Genomic DNA, 20,466 nt, shown 5'->3' with positions numbered 1-20,466 from the left:
TTGTGTTTTTTTTGTTGTACATTGTGCTTTATTATTGTGAGGTGCTACAGATTTCTGTGCAAATAACTTTGCCTACCTAATTTATCTGTTCTTGAGCTGACTGCAATAGCTGGACTGGGTCTAAATGTCAAGTGACCCTGCTGCTTGTGAAGGGACCCATGGATATATTGCTTGTGTGTTTGAGGGCCAAAGCCTGCAGTTCTTGCTTAGACTTCCTAGTGGCTTTGCTGGCAGCATTGACTGAATAAGAGCTAGGGTAGAGCTGTAGGGTTTGAGTTTAGGTGATTTCATCACTGGTAACAACAGCCCTGTGAACCTGCATTGAATGTAGATTTTAGAATGCAAATGCCTCTGACACCATCTGTCAACTGAGCCTAAAATGAACCCTTCATCCATACAGTTCTGATGTGAACACAGGATCTCAGTACATTCTCCTGAGGTATGGGCAGTACAGTGGCCTCCGTGGGCTGGGGCTGGTAAGGAATATAGGTACAGCAGAAAGTCCTTCCCAACATGCAGATGTTACATGGCTTGAGGAGGAGAGTTCCTGGTGTCACTGCTCAGTAGGATTGCTTCTGCCAGTTAAAGTCAAGCAAAGCCCGAGAACTGCTGCAGCCGACTATAGTGAAATGTTAAGTTCCCCTTATCCACATCCCCTTTCCCAAAACCACTTAAAAGCAAGTAATTATGTTCTTTAGGTCTGAAACCCAACCTGAGCCTAGAGCTGCTGCCATGAGCTAGAGCTGTGCTCTAGCTCACAATGTATACCTGAGCAACAGACACTTTTTAAGCCTTTTCACAAGCTGATGTGCAAGTTTTATGGCATGCCTATACAGTGGCACCCAGAGGTAGAAACAGTTTCCTGGTCCTACAGTAGTTTTACCACAATGTATTATTTAGTACTGTAGGACCTGGGCCCTGCCATCTGAGTCAAAGGAAGTGCAAAAATTGCTCTCTGAATGTGTTTATGTCTTCCTTTTCTTGCCTCTCTCCTTTTCACCTCAGGTCACTGCTAGTGCTCAGAACTCAGCAACAGCTGCATGGGAGAATGAATAATGGGAAAAAGTTGTATATTCTCCTTCTAAACTTCATTGTTCTCCTCCCTCCTATTCATTACCTTATCCACAGCAACCTGCCTGTGTTTCTAGTGTTGCAGACCGACTGGAGCAGCGACGGAAACTGAACTGCAAATCCTTCCAATGGTATCTGGAGAACGTCTACCCTGAACTCAAGTGAGTCTCTGTTTGTAGACATCTCTGAAGGAGCTGGGAGGTGGGTCACAAGGAAAAGCTGAGCTTTGGCAACAGGGAAAAGAGAGACTTATGCTTGGAAAAGGTTTTCCTATGTTCTTTATGGTGAGAAACCTCCAATGATTTCCTTGCTTGTATCACCACTACAATCCTGCAGAAGGTTTGTTGCTTCTGCCCCTGGGAGCCCTCTGCTCTGCCACATGTAGCTGTCCCTGGGATGTGCAACAGTGGTGTTTTCAGAGGTGTGAAGTGTAGACAAGTGCCAGACCATTACATCCCTCCCAGTTACTGTTTGGTCATGGCCTGTTGGATGCTCTGCCTGGAGGTAGTTGAGCCAATTGGAGCTGGACAGCCTCAGTGCAGAGGTGAGGCATGGTTCAGAGAAAGCTCTGGTGAATGCCAGGGTCAGCTGTGCTTGTGAGATCCCCTGGCTTGGGTTAGGCTGCAGGAGTGTTGTGTTGTTGCTTCCTTGGAAAGTAGCCTAGGCAGAGCTGTGTCAGCAGCACTTGGTAGCTAACACATCCTAGCAACATATCTTCACATCTCAGTCAAGCCAAGTCTGTAGCCAACACGGGTTGAGGCTAAAACATCTACCTGTAGTCTGGCCCTGACAGATTTTTGCTGTATCACTACCAGTGAGACAGTGAATGTTGTGCTAATGCTGAAAAGGAGACTCTAGGAGAGGAGGAGGCAGAAGCACAGTAAATCAGTGTGGATATGGCTTTTTACTGGCCTTTTTCAGAAGGGACATCACACTACACTGCTTGGGGTATACCTAAAGATCCTGTTACACCTTCTGAAACAAAATGGTACCAGCTCTCTGACCAGGCTCTGCCTTGCCTTTTGTCTCCTCTGTACATTTCCAGCAGATGGGAGACAGTGTTTATTTTCTGGCAAATAAAGGGGTCTGTGTTTCAGCCAGTTATATCTTTGTAAATGTGAAAGTGCTTTGAATGTTTCTGCATATGGAGTGCCATGCAACTGTCATTTTACTTCAAGGATTCCTGAAAAGGAGTTGATTCCAGGAATAATTAAACAAGGAGGAAACTGCCTTGAGTCTTGGGCACAGGATACCACAGGGAATACATTGACTGGCATGGGAAACTGTAAAGGGACAGTGAACAATCCACCTGTCACTCAGGTAAGGCAAGCTTCAGTTTGGTGCTTCACTCCTGCTCCTGCTCTGCTCCTTTTTATTACCTGAGAATGAAAAGGCATCTCTCAGGCCTTGGTGGGTTTGTACAGAGGTGAATGAAGGAAGAATTTGGCTCTGTTAATTATTTCAGCTGTAAGCAGAAAAAGAAACTCTGCCCATCTGTCAGAGCTCTGTTGGCTCAACAGAGCCATCAGTCAGGCAGAGAGTAGGAAGGTTTTTTCATCACTCAGAGGCAACAGGTAGTGCTTGAATGCTCAGGGGTGTGACTAGTCTATGCTGGAGGTGTGCACCCAGGGTTTGAGTCATGTAGCTGCTCCCACTCAGACTGTTGCTTGGGTGTGCACTGCTTCATCATCCAACCCAAGAGAACTGATCCTGGGGTCTGCTTGCCTAGTACCCTGACACACAAGTAAGAGATTTTCCAGAGTCAAAAACGTTCCTGCCAGTTCAACTGTAGCTGCAGATGGTTTGAATTGTGCTGTTTAACAGATGTACTTCAGTATAAAGCCCAGAGTTTAAATAGCTGAGACTCCAGCTGCACTAATTTGGTGGAGCTCTCCTAACTGCAGTGAAGCTGTGCTGGTTTATACCAGCTGAAGATCAACACTCAGGTCTCTTCTTTCAGTGACTGAAAGCAGCAGGGAAGCAGCTTGAGAAAGTTAAGGGTCACAGTAGGATATTTCATGCCAAACAATATTATATTCACATCTGTTATCTGTTGGAAACTCGTTTGCAGCCAGCATTCAACATGCCGTTTACTCTGACTCATTGCTCGGTATCATTACTGATTGAAACTTACTGCATTTTGTATGAGTTCCTTGGGGAAAGTATAAGAGTTGATTGGGTCAAGTATCCATCTCGTGAGAGGAGGGGAAAATGAAGTGGCTTTGTGTGTGCTGCTGCTATACGTTAGCCTGTGGAGATGCTTGCACACGTTTTGCTTCCCGTGACAATTCGTAGGTCCCAGATAGCAGCTAGAGAACGTCTGCTATGATTCTATATGCAGCAGCAGTTGCATGTCATGTAAATTAGGGCCTGGGGGACCTTCCTGCTTTGTAGGCCTGAGACTGTAAAGCTACAGTGCTGCAGGGAGTTGCTTCAAGGTTAATCCAGGGTGAAATCAAACAGCTCAGATGGTCAGGGGGACCAGCTGCCCGCTTTGAAATAAGTCAGGATGCACCAAGCCTGAGCTTAAACTTCTGACCAGGTGAAGTCCACTGCCATAGTCTTGCCAGGGACTTAGAAGTTGCTTAAATATCTGGTAGAAAAAAAAAAACTCTTTTCCCCTCATCTGATCACCCTTATGGTCCTAATGGAACCTTTCTTTCTCTTATGCCAAAGGAATGGGTATTCAGTGACCCTTTAATTCGACAGCAGGACAAGTGTCTTTCCGTTATGTCCTTCTCTACTGGCTCTCAAATCACGCTGAAAGCCTGCAATCAAAAAGATGGCAGACAGGTAGGTATCTGTGTGCCTCCTGCTAATCCCTTCATTGCCACATACCTGTATTCCTGCATCAGTGCAGCTTGCTGGGGCCAACCTAGGTCTGTCAAAGCGTACAAAGATCCTTTTCAGCTTGTGAATTTCCCTCTGGTTGCGTTTCATAAGCTCCCATGTTTGAGACTGCCCATGACCAGAGGTGGGAGCGTGAACCACACTTAGTGTGGGGGCATGTGCGCAGCCTGGGCCCCACGCAGCATGGTTCACTTCAGCTCGGTGGCACCCTGACCTCACTCCTTGGATACTTTTATGTTCAGTAAAATTGGTGCATGGATAGAGGACAATATCAGAGATGGGGAAGTAAGCAGCAAATGCTTTGAGATACTCCAGAGAAGGATGGTGCATGCTATCATTTGCTTATCTCTTTAGAATTGAGAGCATTTGTTCTTTGTGCTGTCTTTGGACTTGTGAACAGAGCTTTAAAACAGAGTGTGTGCAACACGTGAGGAATACTGACCTGACACAAAGCACTGTGTTTTCCACCCAAACTGCTCCCTGGGGGGAAATACACAGCAGCAGTATTCCCAGCAAAATGCAGCTCTGTGACTCTTATGCTGTTTCCAAGATGTGCCTCCTTGATCTATCAGGACACATGAGTCATTTTGCCTTACAGCGCTGGGTAAGAGCTGGCCTCTGTGATGGCCAGGGTGCCCTCACAGAGATGTGATGTGCCTTTTTATCAGAGCTGGGCAAAACACAACAGGTGACAGTGCAGTGCTAGCAGACACTGGACAGGTCTTGTTTCATCCCTGTTTTCTGTGCTTCCCTTTACACCAAGAGAGAACAAATTTTCTGTCAGCTAAGGTTATGCTGAGTCTGGTTTTTTGTGACACAGCTATTGTTTTGATGGCCCAAAGGTAGGAGACAGCTCAGTTTGCTACCAGTCCTCAGCAGCATCCTTTTTTGTCCGTAGTTTCTAATGCTATATGAATATGTGAACCAATACTTCCTGAAAGAAAACAATTAAATTGAGTCTTGCCCATTTATGGGAAGCCTGTGCAGACTGCAGAAGTACAGAGAGGTGGTTAATGCAGAGTTGTCACCGTGAGTGCACTGGGAAAATTCTGAGTGCAAGGATTTTCCAGATGGGCTGAGCTTACCTGCTTCTTTTTCTTGCTGGGAATCACTCATCCCCTTGCTGTGTAATTAGGTCACTTAGCTTCCCCGTAGGTGCCTTGCAGCATTTTTCTCCCTGGCAGCACAGAAGACTCTAGCAGCTGCCAAAATCAGCTGTCTTTCCCTGCCTTCCCTGTCACGGAAGGACAGGGGTCCCCTGAAGTGGAGTGGAGTCCAAGCCCCATTAGTTAGAAGAGGGATTAATCCACACTAACACAAACAGCCTCATTCTGCTTCTGGAACAGGATTTATTGTGCCTTGGTGTGTTGATTATATATGGGCTCATTATAAAGACATGCACACGCTTAAGGATGTGAGCTGTTGTTTTCCATTACCCTATGTGAACAAACTGCACTTAAATCAAGGACTTGACCTCGCAGATGATTTAGCCAACTGACTGTAAGCAAGGGTTTTGTTTAAGCATTTCAAATAATTAGGGAGTGATGTGAATCACAGCTGCCATTCCAAACTGCCTTGCAGCTGAAGGAGCGAGGTGGGAGAAGTGCATTTGAATGTTTAATCTAATTTGGGTTGACACCTTGGCTGGTTTCTTTGGAAGTCCCAAACTCCCATTTCAGATTTCTGCTTAAAAAGCCAGTTCTACTTGCAGCACTGAAGTTTGCTGTGTTCTTGAGGAATAAGCACAACAGTAATTGTTGTTAATGCTGATTTTAATTACTAGAAGTCAGTCATCTTTGCAAACAATTCTCTTCTTTCTCCTCCGGATATTTGGGAGGTTGAGCTTCAAGGAGACAACCACTGCTGTAGAAATCATAGAATGGTCTGAGTTGGAAGGGACCTTGAAGGTCATCTAGTCCAGCCCCCTCTGCAGTAAGCAGGGGCATCTTCAACTAGATCAGGCTGCCCAGAGCCCTGTCAAGCCTCACTGTCTCCAGGGATGGAGTCCCAACCACCTCCCTGGGCATCCTGTTCCAGTATTCCATTGCCCTCATAGTAAATCTGCTCTTCTCTAGTTTGAAGCCATTGCCCCTCATCCTATCACTGCAGGCCTTTGTAAACAGTTTCTCTCCATTCTTCTTGTAGGCAGCCTTCAGGTGCTGGAAGGTGATGATTAGGTCTCCCCACAGCCTCCTCTTCTCCCGGCTGAACAATGTGCTCGCGTCCCCACGTGTTCCAAGTAGGAAATGAAGCAGCAAAGCTGGAGGGGAAAAAACTTGTCAGTTTCCCTACAACTTGCCTGTTTCCCTGTGGGTGCTCACAGCCCAAAGTGTGAGTCTTGGAAGCAGAGCAGTATGTATGGGTGTAGCCATTTCTAAGTTCAAGTGGACTTCTCAGAAAGTCAGAGGAACTGAGAGTGGAGGAGGGGGAGTTGAGCTATTTCAGTGAGGTGGAGGTGACAAGTGAGATCCCTGAACAGGTGGCCTGAGTGGAAGGAAGTGAGCCTGGGTGATGTGCATCAAACACACAGTATCCTAGGAGGAGATAGTGGCACGATGAAAGCCTAGCTCTGGTGACAGTGACACCAGAGATGTTCAGAGGTGTGTGGTGGATGATCTTTGAACTTTTTGTGGATCTAGATTTCATGTCTATGAGTAATGAAAAAGCAAGACTTCTGACAAAAGGTGAGGCATGTGTTAGCTTTGTTTCTTAGTGTCAGCAGAGCAGATTCATTGGATCCTTACTACAGGACCATACAGCTCCTAAAGCTGCTTTCTGCTTTCAGACATACTGTGCCCGTGCCACACAGCTGTTGTACGTTAAGTGTGGCCACAGGGCAGATAAGTCTGATGTTATTTTTGGGTGCTAACAACTGTCCAGTTAACATTTATGTCTTGCTCACACAGGGGCTTTACAATATTATAAGCTGTGTCTAGAGCACTACCTCAAAATAAGTCTAGAACTTTGCAAGTAGGAGGATATGAGACAACAGCCAACATTTAAATGGTTTTTGGTTCTGTTCAACCATTCTTGCTTGGGCTGAAAGGAACCAAGAACAAAATCTATTTGGCACCATAATCCTCTTGATCATTCAGCAGCAACAGCTGGCACCGCTAGCAGAAGGCCAGCCAAGAGCTATTCTGCATAATCAGAACTAGATTTCAGATGAGATGGATGTTATCCATGTATGATGTTATTTGGAGAGCAGCATTTTTCAGCTGAATGCACAAGAAGTTATTACTTTTAGCTTTGGGTTTGGCTCTGACTGATGGTGGGAGTGGCATTTTAATTTGTATTATAGTGAGGACAAATAGAAGGCAAAGTGAGAGTCAGCCACTAAAACAGGAGAATTGACAATGAGAAACACTGGCACAGTATTTCCCAACAGAACAAGAAGCATGCTGAGAAACCCTATTAAGCATCCATATTTCATTAAAATTTGCTGAAGGAATGTGATCCTAGCCTGAAAATGAGGACACTAACTTTTCTTGTGAGACAAACAGTGTGCCTTTGGATGCAATTGGGAAATTTCCCCCCTCTTGCTTCTCAGTGGTGTCTGATATCCAGACAAATGCAGCTTCACACAGACTGCCGGAGAGGAGGAGGAGTGAAAACCTGTCTGTGATGGAAATACCTGAGGTAGTGTCTTCATGGGAATAAGTAGGTAAAACAACACTGACAGTATGCCACAGCTTGAAAGCAGTTTTCAGGAGACAAGTTCCTCTTAGCTGTGATTCTTAGTGTTAACAATTTAAGTGCCCAAAGGGAGATAGTACTTGCTGGATACTGGTGCAAGCTTTTCCATCATGCTCTGTTCGCTCATATGTTTAGAAATTAGTGTTTGTCATCTTCAACCTCAGCTTTAGGCTGCCCAGGGCTCTGCAAAAGCTTTCAATTGCAGCTTGCAGCATCCTTGGCTATTCCAGTTATCAGCTCTCTGTATGTTTCTGTTCGAGGCGTCTCAGTCCTAATCATCAAAGTCTGCTCTTGTCAGCTTTGTTTCCTGAGCTTGGCCAGCTCCACTGTGCTTTCAGGGTTACAAGGCTATCATTGGGGTCCAGAGATAAATCCTGGACTGATTGAATTGCTGGAGGTTAAAAGAAAGCTTTTGATTACCCTGAAAAGTTACACTACTGTAACCACCTTCACCTCTTGTATATATTGGGTAGAAGGGGACTGACTGTTTCTGACACTTCTCTTGGTAATTGCACATGGAATGCTTCTATCCAGCCACCTCAAAGTGCTTTGCAGTGGTAGATAATAAAGATGAAGAGAGGTTTTTACAGAAACAGTGGGGAAATGTTTGTTTGACTTTGGGGAAGAGGATCAAGATGCAATATTTCAAAGAAAATATGGTGGGATTTTTTTCCATCTCCACTCCAAACCTGCTGTGACCAGTAAACTGTATTATCCCCATCTGCACAAGAAAGGGGAGATCAAGGAGGGTTTTCAAGCCAATTTTTTTCTGATTGTGCAATGCTTATGTCTTCCAAAAAGCTTTCCTTCCAATTATGGTCCAGTCATAATGTCTGGATGTAGGAGAGGACTCCCTGTAGGGTTTGGCTATGTTTGCAGGAGGTGTGTGATGTCTGTTTTTCCTAAAGATGGGCACCACCAGTGTCATTTTAAAATTAGCTGTCCTGGCTCCCTACATGGTCTGTGGAGAAAAACAGGCCCTCTCAGAAGGTGCTTGTACCTTGTACTCCTCCATAAATATGTGTCCAGGTGACTAGCTTGAACTAAGTTACCCTGATCTGAGGTGGCTGACAGTGAGAGACAAGCATCATATCTGTTATTTCCACCCATTCCTACTGCCCACCCTCCTAAGAGGTCTGAGATACAGTATGTCCATGTAGGGCTGGGCAGTCAGCTGAGGGAGTCTTGTGAAAGGTGCAAGTGAAGTCTGGGGAGTTGGTTTGGTGTCTCATGAAATGCAGCAAAGCATGCTCTCTGACCAGAAAGGGTAGAATCCATCATTCTGAAAAGACCACTGCCATGTGAGATGAAGGGCCCTGCTTTGGCTTTCACTGTCAGTGTGCCATAGTGGCACACATGGTACCTCCCTGCAGCCCAGACAAGCCTTATACTCAACTCTCTGTCACCTTCTCAGGGTTCCTGCTCCCCCTGCCCTGTCCTTGCCCCACTTACTTTTGAATATAGAAATCTGGAGTGACTTGAAATGCTGGACTTCCCGGCAGTGCAATTCACTGAGAAGCTGATTGATTTGGTGTAATTTGTTGGAAGCAGAAAATGTGCTCTGGTGAGTGTTTGCTGCTGTCCTGCTGTGTCTATTGCTGCAGCCTCTCCTTACAGGCATCACAGTGGGTACCTGCTCAGCATGGACAGATAACGTGGCGGCAGGTCTCTCATCTGGAGGAATAACATGAGTGAGCCTCCCAGTGGTGCTAATTTTCTCCTGAGCAGTTAGGGAGGAGAAGAAAACCAGTGTAACTGCCCTTGTCCTCCTCACAGCATCCCCTTTTTCAGAGCAGGGTCTTCTGATGAGCTACGTGTTGTGTGGGAGAGACGGCTGGCAGACCTTCTCTAGCACACACAGGGGAAGGTGAAGGAGGAGGCTGGGAAGTCACAAACACAGTGAGGGAAAGTGGAGGACAAGGAAGAGCTTCCTTTTGCACACTGTGTGCGCTTTGGAGAAGGCCAGGAGGCTCCTCACGGAGGTGTCTGTGACCGCAGGAAGCAGTGATGGGGAGCCCGTTGTGCAGAGGCGGCACCAGCAAGGCACATTGTGCCTCTTTCCTGGGGAGAAGACCTCCTGCTTTCCACTCCATCATTACAGCTGCTGTGTTATGATATTAACTCTTCCTCAGCTCTCTGCAGGGAGACTTCTGCCGGATGAGAGCCTGATGGGTCTGGAACCTGTGTAGGCAGTGGGTTACAGCACCTGGTGAGGGCATCACAGTGCAACGCAAGATACTGCATTGTATCTTGCTCTGCATCATCACTACAACCCTCTGCCCCCCTGCTGGCATAGCTCTGTGGTGAACTGAAAGTAACAGCATGTTTCCTCTCTGTCTTCTCACAGAAATGGAAGATGAAAGGCAGTTTCATTCAACATTTTGTCAGCGGTCTCTGCCTGGAAAACCAGACTGGGAGAGTGGTGACCAACTCTTGCCAAGCAGGTGTACCTGGCCAACAGTGGGAGGTGTTACAAGCAACATGATGGTGGCACAGAGATCTCTTTGTTTCTTTGTGCATGAAACTTTGGGAGCAGAGGCTCGGGAAAGGAGGAGTTCTTTTGTATGTCTAACCCTAAATGTTTTCATTGTGCCCATCAGCAAGCCACCATTTCAGCTGAGCACTTGGTGTTTCTGAGCTTTCCAGAGAAGCAGCTGGGGGTGAGAGAGGGATGAGGAGAGCTGTTGAAATCTTCCCATCTGTTTTCTTACATTCTACTTTGTAGCTGATGTTTGTGCACAGCTGCACCCAGAGAAAGAGGAGGACCCAGCCCAGTGCTTGGAGTGACCCGAACTGCTCTGCAGCTCTCCCCATCCATTTCTCCTCTGCATCCAGAGTCTACAACTTTCAGTCTTGCCAGCTTAGCCAGTGCTTATACAGACAATGATAGCTCTTCGGCTTCCCTGGCTTTTCTCTCTAACACCATGCATCATTTAGGCATGTGTGTCTCCCAGTGAGGACTGGCCAGAGGAAGAGTCTTCAGGTTGAGTGAAGGGGCTGGGAAGGAACTAAGCAGACTCTGGGAACAGGTTGATAACCACTTTGTGGCAGGTCTGTTCCTTTCTCTGCCCTCCAGGCAAATGGGCTGAAGTTGGCACAGTGATGACCAGAGAGCTGGAAGGGGAATGATCTGTTTAAGCAGCGTAACTGGGGATTGTTTTGGAGACTATTCCCTGTTGGATTCTTGCTTTCAGTTTTCATGGGTGGAAAGCCAGCCCTGCCTCCGTGAGTGATCCAAGGCTGCAGGCAGCCCAACCCCACCTGGGTTCAGGGTGCTCTTGCAGAGCTGGTCAGAGATGGGTGCCACTGCTTTGGGATGCCAGCAAGGTTGAGACCATTCTCTGACTGCTATCCTGGTGCTACCAGATTCTGCCTGCTGCAACCCACACTGAAGGTGATGCACAGAGCTGTGTGGCAGTGCACAGTGATGGTGCCACTGGACTTGGCTCAAGTCTGTGGAAGGAGCCCACCCACTTCACTGCTGTTAGAGGCAGAAGGGGACAGCCCTGAGATCATTAGAGGCTTCCTGCTGCTGGCTGGGCAGGAGCACAGCCCCCTTGCTGACTCTGGCTCTGCATGGCCCTTGTGAACACAGCACAGCATGACAAGCCACTAATTCCTTTGCCTACTTGCTTCCCCCCCAACTCTCTCAGAAAGAGGGGGCAAAAAGGCTTGGGGCTGCTCCAGCTGTGACCCCCAGCTCTCCTCTCACTGGGCACCTTGGAGAGGTTGTTTGGTGAAGCTGAAACTCTCCCCTGCACAAATGCTGCCATAGTAGAGGCCTGCCTTGAGAGATGGCCTTTGTGTTGTGGAAATACCAAAGACAAGTGTGGTGTCTCTAGCTGGTGTGCCAGTCCTGCAGCCTGGTTAACAGTCAGCTGTAGCTGAGTGTGCATTTTCAGACCTGCCAGGGGAACTTAACTTATTCAAATAAGAAAATCAATCCCTGCAAGCTTACTTTTCCCACTAGATTTGTTAAACTTTCCTCTTGGAGATAGGTTTTGCAAACCAACTGTCCTCTCCAGGAGCCTCTCAGGGGAACCAGATGGTGGGGCCACCTTCAGCAGACAATTGCTTGCCTGGGTCCTTTCCGGTGTAGAAGAAACAGGTTGTTCATCTGGATTCTGAACAGCTGGCTGCTTTTGATCATGTCTGTATCTCCTTCTAATTCTTTCTCCTAGCTTGGTATTAGCCCAGACAGTTGACAAAAGGACAGATAGTATTCTTCATAGGCTGCATGTGCTCAGAAGTGCTTGTGTGAGAGCTGGACAATTTGTTTTCTGTTCTCAGTTCTTTTATTTAAAAAAATTCAGTCAGTCATGTGGCAGGAGCCCCTTTTCCTGTTTCCCCCTTCGGTCTGACAGCAGCTTACCATGTCAGCACTGATTAACCAGGTGAACGACCTGCCTGGCCTGTGAAAACCCTTTGGTCCCAAGCATGGTGCTGCTGTATTTGTGTGGGAATGGGAGCACTGAGTCTGCAGAGATGTCTCTTTCCCTTTGCATGCTGCCAGGAAGCAGGAAGGAAGGAAAGAAAAGAGCCAAGGAATGGAAAGAAGGCAGGGCAGACAGACCCATCATGGGGGGAGAAATGCTATTCTCCTAGCAGTTGCTTTTTAAAAACAAGAATATGCAGGAGATGTTACTTCCAGTACAGCACCATTAGGCAGTAGGAGACAGGAAGAGTCAAGGTCTCATCCACCTGGCTTGAAAAAAAAATAGCTGATTCAGAAAGGCCCTTGAGCAGGTTCTGTATGCAAGCTCTGAATACAATGAAGTGCTAAAGGATTGTGTATTTCCATCAGAATGCAACATGATGCATCTGAGCCCCCCCATTTCACTCTCCAGCAGCTTGTGCATTGCACCTAACAGCATGTTCACTCCTCCACCAGGTGCTGCTTCCTCTCTCCTTGCTCCCACTGTCTATGTGCAGCTTTCTTGCTGTTCCTTCATAACAGTACTTGGACTGGGACCTGGCTCTCTAGAAACAATTCTCCTCACTGCTGCAGACTACAGAAGCTCTGCTTATATATAGTCTCCAAGCTTTGGGCCAACCCTTGGTTAGAAGGGTTCTTGTCAGCACTCGTGTTTGGGTGCTTGGCTCCAATATTGGAGGTTACTGACAGCTTCTGGAGCAGAAGTACCTGGGCTAGCTGTGGTGATTTGTGCCTCTTTTCCTACTGCTCACCACCTGGCAGGGTGTGAAGTGGCATCGATTTGGGACTGTCAGCTGAAGACTGGGTGCTCTCCTTCTTCAGGAACCCCACCCTAGGGGAGAAAAGGGAAAAGGTGGGCAAATGCTAGATGTCAGTAATGTAAATTGTCCCTGGAGTTAGGGGCTACCAGAGCCCTAACTCTACCTGATTGTGGACATGTTCTCCTGAGGTCACCTCCCCCCAGAATAAACGAATAAATCAATCTGCTGTCATTGAAAACACTGCTCACAGGATCTTCCTGTAGGCCCTGCACACCTCTCCCCTACATCATGCTCTGGAAGCCATTAGTTTCCAATGGATTTCAGCAGTTGCTGAAAAGGAGGTGCATTACAAGAGGCCACTTTCAAGTGTGGGCAAATTTGGAACACGTGTCCAAAGGCATTGTTAGCATAGTTTCCATTTCCCTTGTACTGAAGGGGAGCAGGAATGATGTTATTTGTGCTTTTTCCCCCCCCTCCCCAAGTCCGTGTAGTGCCATGCTTTGGAACAGGACTCGGTGGGGTTTTGGAAAGCAAACTGTCTGAGCCCTCAGATTTGGCCCAGTGACTTGTTTCTTTAACAGTCAGAACAAGCAGCTGCTCGCCCTTGTTTTCCTTTAAACAGCCCCCTAGACAGTCAAGGCAGAGCATTTGCATTGGTAATGCCTTTTAAGAAAGCTGTTACTGTATCAGATCATCCAATGTAGTTTCATGTGCTGTGTACCAATGGGGGTTTATTTAAGAGGAGCTGAAACTACTGCTGTAAGGAAATCACTTTGGAAAGGTTTATTTTCCTCATTCACAAGTTGCACTTTGTCAGACATAATTTATGTAGAGCCCAGATTTGTTTTCCCTTTTCTTGAAGAAAGCATGAGCCAGAGTCTTTTTAATGCCTGGAATAAAATCCACTTTGAAACAAGTGCCTCAGCCTATTCTTATTCCCCCTCGTGTCCCATTGGAAAAGAGCCTCCATCCTCTCTTGTCTGGTCCCTGCCTCTGTCCCTCAGTGGATTTGTCCACCCAAACATGCATACTCTGGTTCTTTGCATGGGTTCCTGCGTTGAGGGATGCTGCAGGAGAACACAGAGAGATTTCTAAGATACAGGCCACGTATCTTAGTCATTTGAAAGTAATTGAAGAAGCCCTCCTTAGGCAGCTGGGCAGGTAAGTATTCTTTCTAGCAAAAGTTAAGAACAGCCAATGGACTGGCTTTTACATGCTGAAATAGCTGGGGGTGGGGAACATTAATTATTCCTCTTAGTCCTTCCTTCATCTTAGCCTGCTCGTTCCTTACTAAGACTGCCAGAGGTCGGTCTTCTGCCTCTAGCTTGAGGGCAAAGAAGTATCACCACCCACAGATGCCTCCTAGCATGTGCATTGCTGAGCCTCAAACACTGACTCCCCAAGTAGGCTGGGAAACTCTCCTAATCTCACCTTATTTGGCAAAGCTAGCAAGGTGAATTTGAAGGCTTTGAGTTCAAAATCAGGGTTTAACTGCTTGCCAGTTCACTCACAAAGGCTTTTTCAATCTAGGATCAACTGGGTCTATCTCTACATAAATCAGCTGTGCTAGAGCCTCCACCTAGGGAAAGAAGATGAAAACATGCTGGCAGTTAGCTGGTGTGGGGGGAACCAGTGATACTCCATGCTGCCTGGTAATCTCTCTGGTGTTTCAGTGTTGTGGGAACTCAATAAAAAGGGAAAGAGTTTGGGCTTTCTCTTGGGGCTGCTTCTGTAACAGGACATTAGCTGGGCTGTGTCCCTGGAGTCCTGCTATGCATGCCCTGAGCAATGAGTGCCAAAGCAGCCTAGAAGCCAGGAGATTCTCAGGCTTGTAGTGATAGCTGGGAAGACTTTAGTCCTGTCTGGGAAAAAAATGAAATATTGATCTTCTGAAGAGCTGGGCTGGGGGAAGGGCTGAGGTGGAAGGAGATGGGATGTGTTTCCATCTGAGGAGGATCGGGTCAGAGATAACCAGACGTGATCTGGCACATAGATGAGGTAGAGAAGACATTGAAGTAGGAATGGTTGCATCAAAGGGGACTAGGACCCAGTGTGGGGAAAATGAATTAGAGGGGGGTAATTTCTTTGCAGGTGTTTAAAAAACACAGAAGCATCACATCCACAGTGGTCACACAGCTGGGTCAAATTCATTAAATGCTTTGTCTTGATCAAATCCAAGTGTTACCTGGATTTGCCATGGTTGTGTGGGTTTTTGGTGGTGTTTTGTTGGGGGCATTTTGTCAATATTCAAATAGTTAATAACTGCACCCACAAAGATTATTTTCTTAGAGCTATTCTCCAGGGTGCATTCAGTAAGAAAGTTGGGTGTGAAGAGATCTCCTTTTTCTTTGCAGCCAGTTAACAGGGGTTTGTTCCATATAGAGACCTTAGGGCAGGTGTCTCTCCATTCTCAAAACCTGCTGCTGTTGGGCCACAGGGTCTGTTGAAGGGGATATTTCTATCCTCCTAATTAGACCTCTTCAGTATTTTGGAAGAACATACAATTGCAGAAACACCTGGAAACCTGGCTGCTGCTCTTCCCCCAAGCAAGCATCCTAACACACTTCTTGGATCCTTTCTCTTTTGGTCTCCTACTGCTTCGCCAGTGCAGCTGGAGAGCTCCTGTATCCTTCCCTCTTAGGGGCCTTAAGATTTGTTCCTTCATTAGGGCTTGTGAGCATTTTAAACAGATGCAGAGGAGCTCTGGAGAACTGCAAATGCAACCTTGGTTTCAGTGTGTTTGTTTTGCTGCTGTGGTAGCAAAAAAATCAGCAAGGCACTGCCCTGTGACAATAAACAGAGTGTTTGCAGCATGCTGGGCTGCTGCCTCTCTTTCTGCACTGGAGAATTCTATGTTCATGTGTAGGTGGGAGGCATTGCCCTTCTGCCACTCTCCCAGCTTGGGTGCAAGGTAGCAGGGCTGCCACCCATGTGTTTCTGTAAGGTGTTGAGCAGACATCTATAATACAGCCCCCAGCTGTGTCAAAAAGTTCTGTGCTGCAGCTAGCTGCAAAGGTGCCTCTGGGTATGGGGCAAGGGGGAGTGAGCAACCATTTGCTTTTTGACTGATCTGTTCCTATTTGGAAAACGCTGCTTAAATCCCAACCAGTGACTGACCAATAATTGAAACCAGCCCACAACGAGGTAGCACTCCTGTCCTGGAAATAACTCTGGGTAAGTGTTCAGACCTGCTCATTTTTGAGTCAGGGACATCCCATCTTGAATGGTAATAGTGGCTTCTGCTAGACGTGTCAATGGAACTTGTGCTTTACAAACCTGAGTCATTAAGGGAAACCCAGGGTCATCTGTCCTGCATAATGGAAAGAAGAAGAAGGAAAAAAAGATAGGACAAGAATCCACTTGGGACACAATTGTGGTTTAATGTGATTTTGGTGGAAAATGTCTTCTCTGTTTTTTATTTCCATGGAAACTAGTACAGCAACACTGCTTCCCACTGCCTGCAGCAAGGCTGAGCTTGGCAGGAGCGGCAGCAGCAGTGTACTGCGTGATGAGCTGGCCAGTGCCTAGGGAGATGATTAAATTCATGAGTGTGAACTGAACAAAATGGGGTCACTGACCCAAGAAGCCACCCATGGGTTCCTCTGCACTCCCTGATTTGCCTCAGTTTTCTTTTCCCAAGGGCTCCTCTCCTTAAATGTTCTGTTCAGAGCCCAGGGCTGCTTTCCCTTGTCTCAGTCTCAGTTGATGGCTGGATCTCAGTGTCACCTCTGTATCAGCCTGAGCGTTCTGTAATGATGGTGGCTGCTGGCTCCTGGAGTGGTTGTGAGCTTGCACAAGCTTCACCCCAGCTCTTGGGATCTGTCTTCACCTCACACCCTGGCATGTCATGGCACAGGGCTGTCATGGGGGTTTCCTGGTTGTTAATTACTTTTAACCTGCAGACCTGCTGCTGTCTGCAGCTGGCTTCCCTTCAGCAGCTGGCTGACCAGAACTGGCCCTGCAGTATGTCTGCAATATTTTGGATGTGACCACAAAAGTTTCAAAGAAGTGGGGCAGCTGCACAAAAAGCAGAGCAAACAGCTCGTTTGAAGAGGCAACATCTTTTGTACTTCAGCAGTGCTTGTGTGAATTTCACTACCCACCAAAAATGCCTCATTTGCCAGTCCTCCCAACATATAACAAGGTCAAACCAGTAACCATTTCAATGCTGATCTGTTTTCAAGGTGATGGTTTGCCTTTGCTAAGGAGAAGCAGTGGTGTTGCCAGAGCTGTGGCAAAGAGAAAAGCAATGGAAGGGGAAGTTCTGAAATAGGTGTGAGGGCACTCAGATGTGTCTGTGGTTTCCAGAGTACTGCAAATGGGAAGGAAAGTGGTGGAGTCACCATCCCTGGAGGTGTTCAAGAGGGGATTGGACGTGGCACTTGGTGCCATGGTTTAGTCCTGAGGTCTGTGGGGACAGGTTGGACTTGATGATCTTTGAGGTCTCTTCCAACCTTGGTGATTCTGTGATTCTGTGGCAGATAAGCCACCAGAGTTTGCCTTTCAGCCCAATGAACAACTGGGCAAAGAAAAAAACGGGTGTGAAAGGAGCAGGAGTCTTCCTGTGACTGGAGGTATTTCTAGGGCATCAAAACTGTGGATCAGGCTCTTTTGTTTCTATTCCCTGCTGCCCTCAGCCCTTCTGCAAATTTTTTGCCTTCTGTTTCAGGAGACATCTTGGCCTGTGCTGAGCATCCAGCAGGATAGGGATGAACAGAGCTCAGGCTGTGAGTTTGAAGCCTGGCTCCCACCAGATGGCTTTTAGGCAGCTGGCAGTGGGGCTGCACTGGCATGAGGGTGTCTGTATTTCATGCTGCAGCAGAAAGCAGGGCATTAGGGTGAGCTGAGGTTGATGGTCTAGCTCAGGTGTTGGACCCACCTGCTTTTCTCATTGTCTCTCTCTATCTCCTGGGTCTTATTTCTCAGAATCTCAGTGAATATCAAACAGTCCAAGGCTGGTCAAGCTTGAACTAGATCTTTTCCACTCTTCATCCCTTCCCTTTTAAAATAAACACAATAGCCAGCAGCGCTGCAATGAAATATTTAGTGGAGAACACAGTGGGGTCAGTTAGTTCTGAGTTTTGCCTCCTGTTGCAAAGGAACAGGGTAAAAAGAATTTGTTTGGCTGTTAGCTGTGATCCTCAGTGACTACCTCATCTCCCAGTACTCTCCTTCCTTCTCTGAACTGGGCACAGTTCTTTCTGACTCCCACATGAAGTGAACTTCAATTCATCCACTTCAGAAAATCACTTTGGGGTCATAAAACCTAGAGAAGAAAAGGCGCTCAGGAGACCTTAGAGCAGCTTAAAGGGAACCTACAGGAAAGATGGGGAGGGATTCTTTTTCAGGGGGTGTAGCCATAAGACAAGGGGTAGTGGTTTTAAACTGGAAAAGGGAGGATTTAGGTTAGATGTAAGGAAGAAATTCTTTACTGTGAGGTGGTGAGACACTGGAACTGGTTGCCCAGGGAAGCTGTGGACTTCCCCTACCTGGAAGTGTTCAAGGGCAGGTTGGATGCTTTGAGCAACCCAGCCTAGTGGAGGGTGTCTCTGCCCAGGGCAGGAGTGGTGAAACTGGATGATCTTTAAGGTCCCTTCAGATCTAAACCATTCTATGGTTCTGTGACTTTCTCCAGGGTGGACAGGAACCAGTTTTTATTATCAGTGTTTCCTATCAACCTTCTCCTGCAAGTTATTTGATTTTTTTTTTTATGCTCAATGGATCTTTGAGTTTGGTGTGCTTGCAGTGCAAGAAAGCAAGCCCTCCCTCAGGCACTGGACTCGGAAAGCAGCTGAACACAGCTGATGCTGCCTGGAGCTCAGGGTGGGCTGCACACCCCTGAACCACCACGCTGATGCTGGGGCAGTCTGCCTGTGCTGGTCCCCTTGCTGTACTAACTATGGCAGCAACTGCCCTGCAGCTGGTGTGTGCACCTACACCTCCTGCCTTGTGTGCCCAGCCAGGCAGGAAAACAAGGATGACATTCTTGCTGTGTTTAGCCATCATCTTCACTTACATTTGCTTTTCTTGTTTCTGGTCTTAAGCCAGACTTTATGAGTGAGGAGATGGAACAGAGAAATATCCTTCTTAGCAGAAATTGATGGTGGGCTTTCTCCTCACTGTGGTGTTTTCCCCTTCTCTTTTTGCAGGGGTGGGGGTGGGGTGGGTGTTTGTTCTTTAGTGTGCACATTTGTCAGACTTGGGAAACAGAATCACAGAATTGTCAGGGCTGGAAGGGACCTCAAGGAGCATCTAGTTCCAACTGCCCTGCCATGGGCAGGGACACCTCACACTAGATCAGGTTGCCCAGAGCCACATCCAGCCTGGCTTTAAAAATATCAAGGGATGGGGCTTCCACCACCTCCCTGAACAGACTCAGTCTAAATCATTTTTCCTGCTCGGATAACATTTCTGGATTGGCATTTTCCTTTTCTTGGCTTTAAGAAATGTGAGTGGCTTGGAGAACATTGCCAGACAGCCGTTGCTGTCTTCATGGCAGAAGTAGCAGCAGGAACCTGGCCCAAGGCAGGTGAGACTGAGGGCTCAGGGAGCTCAGTGGTTATCCTGCTTGGTTTTTCTCCAGCAACAGACACAGGTAAACTGGTAATACAACATTTAAATGTTGAAGTGTCTACAAGGAAGGAGAGAAATGCAGCTACTGTTTGAAGCAGGTCTGCCTTCCATACTGACAGAGTGCAAGGGATGCTCTGTACAGCTCCTCCCTTGCTGTCCAGCATCGCCTCCCTTTGAAACACCCAACCTGTCTCAGGCTGTTCATCTACAGTACTGCTCAACACACCAATGCTTAACATCAGCTCAATGACAGCAGCTACGCAGACGAAGTCCTGACTATGTGTGATTTATCACCCAGACTGCCTCTGCTGCTGAAGATGCTGCAGGGTGGAAAGCCTGTAAATGGTTTTCAGCAGCTCAGGTGTGAAGGGACCTTTCAGATGCAGGAGTCTTTTTTTTCCTGGGTAATTTTTCAGATTGTTGAGGAAAACCAACAAATTGCAGCAGAGGCTTGATTCCAAATTGCTGGATTTGGTCAGCCTGGTGTATGAGGCTTGCAGGCTGCTTTGTGCTTTTAGCCAGCCCTGAACAGTTTTAAACCATGCCCTAGACCAGGCTTGAGGCCACAGGCTGGCACAGTCCAGCAGGGCTGAGGGCTGGGTTACTCAGCTGTCCTGTGAGAGTTTGGTCCCTTCCCTCAATAGGTGCTCTTACCTCCTGCCATATCTGGGATTTTCGTGGAGACCCTCACCTCCAAATGTTTTGTTTAGTCTAAATCACTCAGGCTGGGAGAGGTGATGATGATGCTGCAGCTATAAATAACTGTTGCTGGAAAAGGGCATTAAAAATGTGTCAGGTGGAGCTAAGTCTAAAAACATACCAAAGGGTCCTCTGCTTGGGGTGAAATTAGGGAGTGTGAGTGTTCAGGCTGGTTCTCTCATGTCTCCTCTCAAGGCCTCAGTGTACCACATTCAATCTTTTTGTATGTGAACTCTGTCAAATGCTATTGGATGCTATTGTGTGTGATTTGTTGTTGTGCTTTGGGGTGTGTTTTTTTTTAGTAACCCAGAGGCTACACGTTATAATGCTGTTGACAAGGACAACCAAATGATGTCCAAGTCCCTCTAATTATCCCAAACT

General features: G+C 47.1%; 1 protein-coding gene across 4 annotated transcripts in view; it reads left to right on the top strand.

Moving 5' to 3' along the window:
* The window catches only part of GALNT16 (polypeptide N-acetylgalactosaminyltransferase 16), a 75,096-nt gene extending 63,843 nt beyond the window's left edge, over positions 1-11,253 (top strand). For 2 of the 4 annotated variants that reach the window (XM_054161584.1, XM_054161587.1), the window contains exons 12-15: positions 1,149-1,232; positions 2,250-2,391; positions 3,748-3,864; positions 9,965-11,253. In XM_054161584.1, coding sequence (XP_054017559.1) covers positions 1,149-1,232; positions 2,250-2,391; positions 3,748-3,864; positions 9,965-10,102 — 481 coding nt within the window. In that variant the 3' untranslated portion in view covers positions 10,103-11,253. Of the gene's footprint in view, positions 1-1,148; positions 1,233-2,249; positions 2,392-3,747; positions 3,865-9,749; positions 9,827-9,964 lie in introns of all 4 variants that reach the window. The other 2 variants (XM_054161586.1, XM_054161585.1) reach the window with 2 other exon arrangements.
* The last annotated feature ends 9,213 nt before the right edge of the window (positions 11,254-20,466 follow it).

The sequence above is a fragment of the Dryobates pubescens genome, chromosome 5 (genome assembly GCF_014839835.1).
Source record: "Dryobates pubescens isolate bDryPub1 chromosome 5, bDryPub1.pri, whole genome shotgun sequence".
Classification (NCBI taxonomy): Eukaryota; Metazoa; Chordata; class Aves; order Piciformes; family Picidae; genus Dryobates; species Dryobates pubescens.
The sequence above is the reverse complement of the archived record's forward strand: the minus strand, read 5'-3'. Positions and strand labels throughout refer to the sequence as shown.